This window comes from Penicillium roqueforti (assembly GCF_015533775.1).
Source record: "Penicillium roqueforti strain LCP96 04111 chromosome Unknown scaffold_38, whole genome shotgun sequence".
In the NCBI taxonomy this organism is placed as follows: domain Eukaryota; kingdom Fungi; phylum Ascomycota; class Eurotiomycetes; order Eurotiales; family Aspergillaceae; genus Penicillium; species Penicillium roqueforti.
The window spans coordinates 3475-16731 of record NW_024067602.1 but is presented as its reverse complement, the minus strand read 5'-3'; the positions used below and the strand labels follow the sequence as shown (position 1 = coordinate 16731).

Here is a 13257-nt window from a genome sequence, read left to right as displayed (position 1 = left end):
TGGTTATATATATTTTATGAAACACCAAAGCTGAACCCATTGCTATCAGGTGGGTGAATTTCCCTACCCAAACCCAAGTCTAGATAGTACAATTCTAGTGAATTGAAGTCGTTCTACTATAGATATTTCCATCGCGGTGTGTTAAATGTGCGATTTTATTATTATTTAGTCCGGATTTTCAAATAACGGCACACTGCAAATGGTTTGCGAAGAATCAACCTATGCTGTCTGATAATAAACAACTAGGCTGGCCCGACGATTTGCATTGTCCGTGATAGCAATATACTAAGGGAATGATTATAATCTCTCTATACAGATCCCACATCTCTGCAGGCACACAAAGAGGCTGGCAACACAGAAAACTGAACGGCAAGCTGCCTGCCAGAGAAACAATTAAACAGAATGTTGTGATCTTCTACAATTCCAATTTCTTCATATTGACACGATCCACGGGAAACTCGGGTCGTCTTCGCACGATAGGGTTACTGGATGTGAATAATATATGATAGTTTCTGACGTGTTCGCTGTTGCCCTATGCAATTTATAGACCTCTGTGGCATTAATTTCCCTTTCTTTCACTCATCGTGATCGATTATAGGTGATATTCACGAGGATTCTCAACCGAGATACCCAGTCTCTCCCACATAGCTTCCACATTCAGATCCTCTCGGCCACTGGTAAATATATTAGCTTCTCCTGGCGTGGCATAAGGAATTGAAGGAACTTACTCATCCTTTGGCTTGATCCAGGGCTCTGTCTGACCATCCACAGTATCGGGATTGCGGAAAATGACATTATGTTTCTAAAAAACAACAGTCAGCCTATTCAAATCTCGCTCCATAAAGGGTTGATTGACTTACCATGCCGAGTGTCAAATGAATGGCCCCAGGTCCCTTAACAAAAGTGTTCTCGGCAGCGCGTCCTTCAATTAAAGCCAGTATGTTCTTCGCGACAACTGCTGCCTGTATTGAGCCTGGACGAGCGGCCTTTTGGGCACCGGTATCTGCAATATCACCCACAGCAAACATGTTCGAATATTCTTCATCTAGGAACTGCATAGTGGGTCTAACGCGAATAAATCCATTCTCTGGATTGATGACCGACTCGCTATCCGGGCGAGAAGACTTCAAGTCTGCCACCAGCTGGTTATTTGGAGTTTGTCCGGTGGCTAGGACGACGAATTGCGTGGACTCGGTGTTACCGTTTGTGAGATGGACATCGAAGGTACTACCATCGTTGGGAAATCCACTCGGTGGAACAATGACTCGAGAGCCAGTGATGAGTCGGATCCCTAACTCATCAAATCGTCTCTTAATAAGGTGATGGAGCCCAAAGTGGAAGTTCGGCATCACCTGCGGCCTAGATTGAACCACGGTCACTTCCTTGTCTGGATAATATTCTTTCAGATCGGTCGCCATTTGAACACCGACAGCACCGCCACCGACAATCAAAATCGACTTGGATCTCTTAACGCTAGCTTGATGCTTTTGTAGATACTCGACTGACGATGCCTTATCATCATCGTCCATAGCCGCAGGCTTGGAGAGACGGGTGCCTGTCGCAAGAACGACATAGTCAAAAGGAAGTTCCTTTGAGCCATGCCATTCACGGTCCAACTCAATATGATTGGGCTTGACCGATAGAACGCGAGCCTGGACTACGCCATGGTTGGAGGGATTGGGCGACGCCTTGAAGATACCACTGTACGGAATGAATGCTTTGTGCTCCTGACCCGGAACAATCGCAAACCGAGGCTATGGGGCATGTTAGCTGCGAAGGCTTAGTGGAATGAACGTTCACTGGTACCGAAGTCAACTTACAAAGGTGAAAAGGTGGTGGAAATGGCTATGTGGCTCAGTCAAGAGGACCTGCACAAACCATTAGTTTCGTTTTCGAAGGTAGATCTCAGTGATAGCTTACCCGATGTGTTGAAGGCACAATGGATGCTAGCTCCTGAGCTGTCATCTGTATTGACCATTAGTTGAATTTCATCTTGTACAGCAGAATGAACCCACACGCCCGACGAACGAGCCGCCAACAACAATAATATTCCGTAATGGGGTCGACATTTCGAAAGATGAAGTTTTGAAGGGAACATCCAACGTTACCCAGAAGAACCTTTATACATAAATAGTACTGGCCCTTTTTGTAATCCGATCAGATTATCAGATTAACTCCGAGATCAATTTCCCCATACGGTTAATCCCGAGCCACCGGGATAGTTTATATCCGCCGAAAACCGAACGCCACCTCCAAGGCCCGGCATCCGATGTGAAACACGCGAGTCAGGGTGAGGTGAGGCCGATCTCGGATATTGACTGCCAGGTGGGCAGCGAAAAAGCTGACTTGAAAGAGAGATCACCATATGGATGCTACAGCGTATTATTGTTGAGTGGACTGTGGAGTACAAGTGTGCTCTTTGATAAGAGATGGAATAATATTCAACTATCCATCCATGCATGTCCTGGGACTATCAAGTCCACTGGGAATGTGCGGGGAATACGGAGATTGCCCAGCAAAGTATCACGCGAAGGACAAGCCACCCACTTAGACAACAAAGAATGTGTATGAAAACCCTAGAACCCAGTCGCAGACTCTCGCTAGATAGAAGGTACCCCTGGGATCAAATGTTTACGCGGGGTGCCAGGTGATAGTCTTTGCAAGGGGTCCACCACGGTCATAAGTGGCTAGCACGTTGTGGTGATCCAATGTCATGATTCCAGGCCAGAAGCTGGAGGCCGGAGAGACAAGAGTTGGCAAGCTCCATTGAACCCGCCCATCAACTGGCTGGCCAGCAAATACGACTTTGATAGAGGCATTCTTTACCCATTCCACGTGCTTGGAATCTTCATCTGTCATGAATATAGTAGCCATGGACCCATCAGCAAAAGAGGCAATTTGAGGAGAGCCTGCATTATGACCCGGTCGTGGGCGGAAAACTTCATGGCGCCAACCCCAGGTGGCACCGTCATCGTATGATATAAGCGCTTCAACACTGAAAGGTCCGTACCGGGTGGTCTCGAATACCATGACAAGAGCCTCGCGACCGTTATCAAAAGTTCGTGCAATGCCGCACATTCCATCGCGAAGAGGATCTTTGTCACCATGCAGACAGGTCGGTTGAGTCCAGGTACTTCCTTGATCCCGCGAGACGACTAGCATGGTACATTGGTTGTTATGTGCAAATTCTTGCGAGAAATAAAGCTGCACTTCACCTTGGCGTCCGACGCGCATGAATGGTTCCCAAATACCCAAGGGAGGGCGTTTCTCAGCTGCCTGCGAAGCAAATTTCCAGACCCGACCTCCGTCCGTAGACCGGCAGACGGTGATGCGGAAGTACGTGGGGCCATTTGGACCCTTGTCGTGATTGCGAAAGGCCGCTAGTATTGTCCCCGGCGCCACCTCACACAAGAACATGTTATCCACGTCGCCGGCGCCCCTGGTTACCTCGGAGAAGTCCTCGAACGTGCGGCCGTTATCGGTACTTTTCGCGACGCGAAGTGAGCGTTGTCCATCGGGGAATCGGGTAAAGGACGAGAGGATGGTGCCATCTGAGAGCCTGCAGAGACGAGGGTATGTGCCATTATTAGGAGGTGAAGACAATCCGTGCTCGTCGTTGTTCACAGCCAGTCTGCCTGGAAGATGGACGGCCGAGGAGTTTTGTTGATTGCCATGGTCGTTGAGACCTAAGGTATTGAGGACCTTTTGACCGAAGTGTCCAGGCATTTTGATATTGGAAATTCGAGTGTATGACAGAAGAGAAACTGGTCCTGTAAGGCTGCAACATGCTGTTACTCTACGTTACTCCTACGTGGGGAGACATCACAATATGACGTCATTGGCTGGCACTGCTTAGCTAATAATTTCGCGGCTACCTCAGGTGTCCACTGTCCGGAACCTCAGCGAGAGAGCGTGGTGGAATTTCAGTCGTTTGAGGTACAAGCACATCACCAGAGTCAGGTCAACACGGTTCTTACTATCGTGAGCTTCTTCGTCCATTGCTACTATTGGAGATGAATCTAGGAGTCTACGGATGAAATGTAGACGCTCTGGAAAGTTCTCATGAATTGCGTAAAGAGAGAAAAGGAAATGTCAGAATCGAGGATGAATACTGTCATTTTTCATCCCTGATACAGCTGGGTCACGTGACTGACCAGGCTGGTTTTTCGCCCGAAAACACCCTTTCTTTTGCTTTGTTTGTTTTGATTACTAAGTTGTCCATCAGATTGTCATGTTTTAGGACTATTGTCAGTTTTAGAGAGTTAGAGAATTTATTGAGATTTTTCTGCCACATATACACTCGCCTTACCACCGTTTTTCCGTCAGGAAACTACCTATCTGCTGGGACTAAAATAGTTGTTGGAGAGAAGTCACATGACTTCGAACAGCTACATTGCGGTGCACACCACTATAACTATCGGTTTAGCGCAGTTTGCCACCTTTCACCGATACTCTCCGAGTTGACCATATGCCTATGAAGGCCATTCGATTTGGCTAACTCCACATGGAGTCATGGACGAAATCAGCTCCCTGGTATGAAAGGCATGTATCACGATTATAGGTTTTGGCTCGGGAAACAAGTTCGCAATCTTCGTCTATACTCCTGATCAATTCCCAATGAACTAGACCAAAGTCACTCACGAGCTCAGCTGGGTCAAAGTAGCCCAACTTCGGGGCATAGCTGATCACAGAGTCGCTGTCATTACAGGATATACGGTGGAGATTATACTGTTATATACAGGCCGGCTTTACATCGCTTGCTCGAGATCGTGAGTTAAGTCGTGCGAAGATCCACAACATTGGGTTGATACAATTGAGTGAGGATACTATCTCACTTTCGACCATAAGGCAGAGACAAAGCTGATACCTTCGCAGGCTCTCATTCCTTTGCTCACACAATCTGGAATGTGAACGATGACGGAGAGAGACACGTGTGTTCAAGAATAGAATGCTTCATAAATCGAATTATACAACAAGCTGGCCGAGAAACCCAATATTCCCATCAATTTTCGTTCGTCAACTTCGAATGTCCACAATGGTTATTCCAAGCGTCCCTAGAAGCATCAGGCTTTCCCTATTTTTCGAATGAGATCTTGACAATCTTTGCGGGCTCGATGAATGAGCCCAAAACCGGCGCAATTTGGCCACCATTGGTGCCAACATAGAGTACTTGTCGGTCTTTGCTCAATCGAGCTGAGCTTGGACCTGCTAGTTGCGTAGATACTTGCCCACCCGTGACGAGGGATATCTGCCCCGAAGGCGTGAGACGCACAACAGAGTTCTGCGGAGCTGTCGGAATATACGCAATGCCATCCTCGGTCATCTCAACGTTATCGGGAAGGAATCCACTAGCAATGACCTCAAAATCTCCGATGGGTTTGACATCTTTGTCTACCTTGACTCTGCAATATACCATTCGTGTTGTACCGGTATAGTACACATAGTCACCAAGTATTGTCAGAGCATTGACACCCAGAGGAAGAGCCTGACCCTCCGCCGGTGCCATTGTGGTATCATCCAGTGCGACAGAATAGTCTCCTGTCTTGGTATCGACCTTCCATATTACTCCCTTGGGGCTGTCGGCAATGAGAACCAAATTTGACCCCTGTGAGAAAGTGGCCATGCCATTTAGGGCCTCAGCCTCTGGCATCGCGATGATTTCCGAGGCCATTGGCAATTTCGGTGCGCGCTCGTTATCCTCAGCATCGATCTTGGTAAAATCCAATTTATGAACCGAGAACGAGCCTGGGCCTGGCTGGAAGGTCTTGGGAGAGAAATTGCCCACAACAACTGCGAAGACATCGTCCTCAATTTCACTGATTCCGAAGCAGCTGGTGACATTGGGGAACGAGTAGGCGAGGGTCGCATTTCCGGTTGTGGTGTCGAAATTCCAAACTTCGGGGGTGTCCAGACGCGTCAACAGAAGATTGCCGTCTGATCGAACAACCATATTATCAATCCATGAGCCATTGTTGGGAAATTGAAAGATGGTCTCGACTTTCACATTGGGCTGGTCATTGTGATAGATGGTTGTCGATATCTCTTTGGTGCGATCCAAGAAAGGCCAGGAAGCTAGAGCTCCCGGAAGGATAGCAAGGCCGCTGAGCAAGGTATTATATATTTGCATACTGTCGACAATGATCGGACATTGGTAAAAAAGAACACCAACGAGGGATATCTTGATTAGCTATCATATATATGCTGCTACAATAGTTAGGCCAATAGGCCAAGAACTTGCAAATGCTCGGCAAATTCACCGGTTATTATTGTTGTTCCTCCAATTAGACCATATTCGGCATTCCTCGGTAGGAATGTTTTGATATCGACGGAGGCCGCCTGCGCGCTATGCCCCTTCGTAGAAGTAGTCAACTCGTACATTCTTGAACAGCTCTGCCTTGCTTGGATGTATGTACCCATCAACAATGAAAAAGTGACAGAAAGAGCAGTAAATTCATTCATAATTTTCTCGGCTGTCTGATTGGCATGGGATCATAATAGTTGCATAACTGATAGTAGAAAACCACCTAGATATCAATAGGCTTCAAACACGGAATAAAATGTAATTAAATATAGATTCATGACTCCGAACATTCTCTACTTTCCTTGACATTGTTTTCACAGGTGAATTTAGAATAGCTGACCCTTGAGAAGCTAGGCATAACGGTACATGTTCATTGCACCCCTATCTTTCTGCATCTGTGGCGCCCATTCCCGTATCCCGTAGCCTCTTTCATGAAACATGCATATTGGCACCATTACCCAGGTCAATCGGTTCTTCGTCTTATGTAGTCTGGATAATGTGTGCGTCAGCACTAGTGCTCATCTTGAAGAAGCCCTTGGAATCGATCTTATATAGGATCGCACCCCAAACAGTTTGAGCGACAGGCTTCTGGGTAATGTAAAGGCCGAAATAAACGCCATGGATTGTTTCCAGAGCCTGTACTATTCACCCACTGCCCATAATCGTCCGGTCATATAGCTGCATGTCTCGTTGGCGGCAAATGATCTTCCAGGACAGGCATGCTGCCCAAAGCCCCAGCCCAAGTGAATCGGAGAAGGTGCAACAATTTGGGCAACAGTCTGTTGGCCGGGAACATCACGCATCTAGAGAAAACGATCAACATCGAACTTCTCCAGGTTTCATAATTACATTCGTCCCACATGCTATCCACGGAGATCAAGACTTAAGAGTCTTTGGGGACGAAGACTCCATCTGATAACTCAAACGTCGGTGGTGGTAAGACGGGGCATCGGGGCTAGGATCAGTCAATATTTGAAAAAAGCGGAAATATATGATGGGTCTTCCTAATTGTGACAGCCTTCAGTCGTTGAATTTCCTTGATTTAACTGTCCCGAGTCACAATTATTATCTCCTCCCGCAGAGCTCTGACCAGGTCGGACTGCGCAGGGATGTCAAGAAGGACCTGTGTGAGCATGTCCACTGAGGTATGAATAGCAGCCATAGAAAGCAGAAGTTGTGATATGGCTGGGTTATATGAGCAACCTTTGGCAACATCCTCCGTCCAGTCAATAGCATCGTTATACTGTGTTGAAGCTTCTCCTGCCTTGATAGCAGCTGCGGTTGGAAAAAAAGTAGTTGTCTTTGACAGCATAGTGCTATCGGATTGTCTTTGTGGAGTCGAAAGGGGTGGATGTGGATATACCTAGATGTACGGAGTACGGGGTATGGAATCTGAAATTGACATCACCATCGTATGACGCACGACGTGTCAATTTTATGTAAAGATGTATGTCATTATATGGAGCCCCACTCCCCAATTGGCTCATCGTCGCGTCCATAGTACGATCGCCATAGTGCGATCGACATGGCGGGGTTAAGTTAGAACGACCAACAGCCAGGGAATCCATATTTGAACAAAGCAATACAATAAGGGGTTTTATGAGAGCATTGGGGAAGGCTTGCTAACCACCCAATATGCATATCAAATAATATGTCCGAATTCCAATTGATATCATTTTGTCTAAAACAATATGGTAGGGTGTTTGCGATCGATCTAGAGCGATGTTTGATCGTCAGTCTAAGGAATAGATCTAAAAAAAGACACGCATCGTGGGGCGTGAACTATTACGCACAAAAAATAAACGAACAACAGAAACCAAACAATGTACTTTGTAACTCCCACAAGGTAGCAACTAACTATGATTGGTGGTGGCGAACAAGGTGAACAAGGAACAAAGAGAGCCGCGACTATTGTTGAATAAAGCGGGCTCCACTTGGTAAAAACCGCTTCGCATCCAGTGTCTTTTCTTCTTTGTTGTTGAAATTTGTCTTGAGGTCATACACTTGTCCATGTCCAATTACATACGATGCATAAGTCCCAGTTCCACCGGTCCACTGTAGCAGCTCTCAATATCTTATTCTAATTTTATCCAGAGACAGGGACTTTTCGGGAATCGGCTATTATCACTGACGTGGTCTAGTCCTTTTAGCCCTGTATGTAGCGATCTATTTCCTTTCTGTTGGCTGGAAGTCGGCAGTATACCAAGCATACCCAAGTTTATGCTTAGCTATTTTTGTCCAAAGCTAGAAGACAGTATCGGGGTACCATGCCATGTAATGCTGCCCACCTGTTAACAGTTGCATTCGATCAATCTCGCAAAGTCCCGCGGTCTCTAACCGAAGATATATAACTTCATCCGTTCTATCCGAAGGTAGACCACTCTGAGCCTTTCGGAGAATGCAACCACGAACGATCCATGGAAAAGGTGGTTTGCCACCTTCAACTGCACCGTGGATAGCAGGTTCAAATGGACCTTGAGAAGGGTCCACATCCATGTCCAAGTTTGGTTGTAAGTGGACTATCAAGCATGGCCTTCTACTCCACAATTTAATGAAATGGATATCTGGTTTAGACAGCGCCTACTATGTCACTACGGTCTACCACATCTCGCTCCGGCTGGTTCGGACCTGCAATTCACTCACATGGTGCCAGGTTGCCTGACAGCATGCCGTTTCTATTTTTTGTTTGTTTTTGCATCGGAGAGTTTCGCCGCCTACTAGAACATGTAATTCCTTGATTCATAATTCTGGATCTCTAATCCACTGCATTCTATAAAGATGCGCCTTCCACGAACCGAGTCCTCTAGATTAATTTCTGCTGTAACTATCGTGGTCGATATCACACTCGAAGATCTTTGAATTAATTTCCTCAAAAGAACATTCATTCTGTTCATTCGTTATTACCAACCCTTCCACATTCGCCGAAGAGCAATCATGATGAAGAACTTCATCACCATCGCTGCCTTCGCTGCCAGCACCAACGCCCTCGTTAGCCGTAGCGACAGCTGCTGCTTTCACCTCACCTCTTCCGGTGGTGCCTCCGGCGAACTTGGCCAGCTAAGCGATGGTCAGAACCGCATTGGAGACAGCAGCCTGTCGCCCGCTCAATACTGCATCGATTCTACAGGTGCTATCACTGACTCAAACGGCCGTGGCTGCATTCTCACCCGTAAGTGACCATCCCAACTTATGTCAACTAAAGCATGTCTGACTATTGAATAGCCCCTACTACTCAGTTCCAGTGTGATGAGGGTGCTTCCCCCACTCCTGGCTTCTCTCTTAGCTCCCAGGGTGAGCTCGAGTACAACGGTAGCAAGGACTTTGTTGCCTGTGCCACGGGCCAAAACGGTGGTCTGAACGTCTACACTGCCCCCAACAAGTCCGATGTCACCGGTTGCGTGAACGTGGAGTTGACTGCCGACTCATGTTCAAACTCGGGCTCTGGTTCTGGCAGCTCGTCGTCATCTGCTAGCGCTGCTCCCTCTTCTGTCGGATCTTCCAGCGCTCCTTCAACCTTCTCTTCTGTCTCGTCCAGTCCAGGTTCTGGCTCTGGCTCTGGCTCTGGCTCTGGCTCTGGCTCTGGCTCTGGCTCTGGCTCTGGCTCTGGCTCTGGCTCTGGCTCTACCGCCCCTGCTCCCACGGCCACGGGCTCTGGCTCCGGCTCTACCGCCCCTGCTCCCACGGCCACGGGCTCTGGCTCCGGCTCTACCGCATCTGTTCCCACGGGCTCTGTTCCTTCTCCATCTAGTGCTGGTGGAGGCTCACAGCCCAGCGATTCTAACAGTGGATCTGTCCCCACCAGTTCCGCATCTTCTACTACAGCGACTGGATCCTCTAGCAGCTCTTGCCCCACTACTCTTACTACTGGCAGCTACGAATACCCCCACCTGATTGTCCCTGTTGACTCCTCCTCGCCTGACACTGCGCCTGGTACTTCCTACAATGGTACCGTGAGCTCCACCATTTCGAGCGCGTTCAACTTCGACATTCCCTCGTCCGACTCCGGTAAAACTTGCAGCCTGGTATTCCTTTTCCCCGAGCTCCAGGACCTCGAGACTTCGTCCTATAGCTTTAGCGGTGATGGAAAGATCGACTTCGCTAAGCTCTCTTCCGCTGTCGACGAGTCTACTACCTTTAACAACCTGCCTTCTGTGTCCCAGGACCTCGGCGACATAACCGTTTCCCCCGGTAACTCATACGTCATCTCTACCTTCGCTTGTCCTGGCGGCCAGACTGTCGCCTTCGAGATGAAGAACTCTGGAAGCACCTACCTTAACTTCTTCGAAGACTACAACCCCTCTCCGTATGTTCCCTTCCCCTATATTTCTGCTTGGATATTAGTTAACAACCTTTCTAGTCTCGGTCTTTACATCACCACCTGCTAGATTAGCGGGATCTTGATAATGCCGGCTTGAATATCTGGTATCAGCCTGATGATGTATTATAGAATCTATGTTCATTATGAATGACCCATGATGCATTTGGGCGTTCGCTATTTCCCACGCAGTTTGGCAGACAGACTTCTTTGGTTTCTTCACCCGCTGCCTCTCTTATTTACAACTTATTTTTCCCTTATCCGTCTTACAGGCACACTGTTGGCATATCTCTCCTTGCTTGTTTTGTAGAACATACTGCTCCTGATTTACAAACGAGACGATATTTGTGTCTTCGTCCACATGAAGCCATTTAGTAGCTAGATCATCATCTATCTTACACAGTGCCTACCTTAGTTGATCACTCCTATTTTCAGTGTAGATTGTATACGTGCACATTCTTAAAACTTTTGTTCAAGTACAAGCTTCCACCACTCTATGTTGGTCCAAGAATTTTGATGGGACTGGCAGAATTACCCGTGAGCGGTGAGGAAATAGACCAATGATAATATCAGGCATAAAGTGACCAACGGGAATGCAGGAAGCTAGAAGCGGTAGGAATAAAGATAGCATGTGACCTCAGTGCCTTATACCTTAGGCATTAATTTAATCTGTCCGATCTTATTGGCTTACGCGGCTTACACATCCGCGAAGGGAGAAAACCAAGCGGGGCCATCCTTCTTTCTATGAGGACGAGACGTACTTTTGGCAATTTCGGCCCCTGTCAGTACAGAAGTCATTCCTGTCACCTAATAGTGAGGTATTTTAACCTTTCAAGTGTCATGATTTTGAAGACTAGGAACACGAAAATCTGGGAATGAGAGATGCTAGGGGCGATTCTAATTTCATGTCAATAAACGAGAATGAGTGATACTACGGGACCTGACGTTACGCGCCGTGGAAAACAATGCTCCTACTGTGATCGTGCATTCGCTCGGCGGGAACACATTTGCAGACACGAGCGCTCTCCTAGGTCCGTCAAACCGTTCGGTGCCCGAGATATTAACCAGATGTTTTCCAGATCGCAATGAGCACCCGTTCAGATGTACCCCTTGCAATGCAAGCTTCATTCGGCAAGATGTCTTGAAAAGGCACCATTCACGGAACCACATGGGAACCCAACAACATAGTCAGGAAGTCAATAATGATCCGTCAGAGTCCATACAATCAATATTCATGCAGACATCCAGTCCCACGATCTTATCGGTGACGGCATAAAATGCAAAATGCGGTTGAGCCCTCAACAGCTACAGGGTGGCTTCCCGCCTTCGACCCAACTAACATGTTGGAAATCAATAGCCCGACCATAGGCTCTTGGATCTCAGCTCTCAACTTTCCGCGATCTTTCGAGTCTGATATGTATAAAACCCGACCGAGAGAGCGCAAGAAAACTTGCAATCCGACTTGGCATTGAATAGCTTTGCTTCTCCCCCAAAGCATCATGCTGCCACGAAATCACGACCGAGGGTAATAGATTCACCAGCATGGAAAGGCTCTTTTGCCATCTCGGAGCACAGGTGGCGTAAATTAGGTTCCGCGTTCCATACACCTACGTCGGTAAGCCGCAGACCGATGCCCGTACTGGATCTCCCAGCCCACAGTGCTTAAATATTCCTGCAGACCGAAGATATCATCAGTTTCACATTTCCGAGTCGCTTCACATTAGAAAGAGTACTAAGCACATCTCCTCATATACATACCATGTATCCATACGCCAACCTAGAAGGCAGACCTAGCTCCCCCATGTATGATTTTTGCCATGGCATCCATCGGCGCCATCTACTACGACGATGAGCTAACCGCTGCTTCGCTTCATCGCATGTCTAAAGCCAATACAATCAAATATGTACGCAAGGCAAACCCATTGATGAAGCATGTTCCCTGACTCAAAAGAGGTTCAACTGAGCCAGCTCACTATCGCAGATAAAAAGCTATGGGTACTGCAGTGTCTTCTTCTAGTTATGGCAAACGGTACGAAGAGTGGAGATTTCCGGACCTTCCAAGAAGCAGCGTCATTAGCCTCTCTTCTGATCGAGATAATTGTGACAAGTAGAAAAATCCTTTGTTTAGAGGGTGCCCTTATGCAGTATTTTGTCACTGTCACTCCTCGGAGGATCTACTCCAGTAAAGCTACTAATCAATGTTCCGACTTGTCAGGGCATTTTGAACGCAGAAAGCTGCCCCCCTACGCACCAGAGTCAGACGGAGGAGACGTTGATCTTTTGCGACGATGGCAGAAGTAGATTGACTTTGAGACAACTGTGCGGTATGTGGAATCATCTTATCTTGGACAATCTGTACAAATCTAACGTCACCTGACAGAGCAATTTGCTCGATATACGTCTATCTGGGTGCGCTAGGCGTCGCCTTCCAAACAGTTAACTGCTCTTGGAATGTTGATATAAGTGATTGTTTTCTGCCATGCGAAGAATCTGAACGGATGAGCATATCCCCACAGGCGTGGTCCGAGACTAGAAAGTCCAGTTTCAAACCGCTGATTCGCTTCTCAGTCGCAATGGCCAAAATTTTCTCCTCTCAGTGGGCCCTCGCTTCGACTGAGCATTTTTGCGTCTTATTTGACTT

At 47.4% G+C, this 13257-nt stretch overlaps 5 protein-coding genes across 5 annotated transcripts; 2 read left to right on the top strand and 3 right to left on the bottom strand.

Annotated features, from left to right (window-relative positions):
* Window positions 1–592: 592 nt before the first annotated feature.
* On the bottom strand, window positions 593–2069 carry LCP9604111_8851 (NAD(P)/FAD-dependent oxidoreductase; the record flags this gene model as incomplete). Its single annotated transcript, XM_039077040.1, has 6 exons — window positions 593–674; window positions 729–802; window positions 861–1754; window positions 1821–1868; window positions 1921–1965; window positions 2016–2069. 6 exons carry the CDS (start codon window positions 2067–2069, stop codon window positions 593–595), a joined length of 1197 nt encoding a protein of 398 aa, XP_038925088.1.
* Window positions 2070–2631: 562 nt separating this feature from the next.
* On the bottom strand, window positions 2632–3726 carry LCP9604111_8850 (sialidase family protein; the record flags this gene model as incomplete). The annotated part of the gene is made up of 1 exon (XM_039077039.1): window positions 2632–3726. One exon carries the CDS (start codon window positions 3724–3726, stop codon window positions 2632–2634), a length of 1095 nt encoding a protein of 364 aa, XP_038925087.1.
* A 1348-nt stretch (window positions 3727–5074) lies between these two features.
* On the bottom strand, window positions 5075–6127 carry LCP9604111_8849 (uncharacterized protein; the record flags this gene model as incomplete). The annotated part of the gene is made up of 1 exon (XM_039077037.1): window positions 5075–6127. The coding sequence occupies one exon, from the start codon at window positions 6125–6127 to the stop codon at window positions 5075–5077; it is 1053 nt and encodes a 350-aa protein (XP_038925086.1).
* Window positions 6128–9235: 3108 nt separating this feature from the next.
* On the top strand, window positions 9236–10686 carry LCP9604111_8848 (uncharacterized protein; the record flags this gene model as incomplete). The annotated part of the gene is made up of 3 exons (XM_039077036.1): window positions 9236–9470; window positions 9524–10604; window positions 10659–10686. The coding sequence occupies 3 exons, from the start codon at window positions 9236–9238 to the stop codon at window positions 10684–10686; spliced, it is 1344 nt and encodes a 447-aa protein (XP_038925085.1).
* A 1429-nt stretch (window positions 10687–12115) lies between these two features.
* LCP9604111_8847 (uncharacterized protein) lies at window positions 12116–13034 on the top strand (the record flags this gene model as incomplete). Its single annotated transcript, XM_039077035.1, has 7 exons — window positions 12116–12141; window positions 12192–12231; window positions 12295–12345; window positions 12398–12520; window positions 12570–12716; window positions 12832–12940; window positions 12997–13034. 7 exons carry the CDS (start codon window positions 12116–12118, stop codon window positions 13032–13034), a joined length of 534 nt encoding a protein of 177 aa, XP_038925084.1.
* Window positions 13035–13257: the final 223 nt, after the last annotated feature.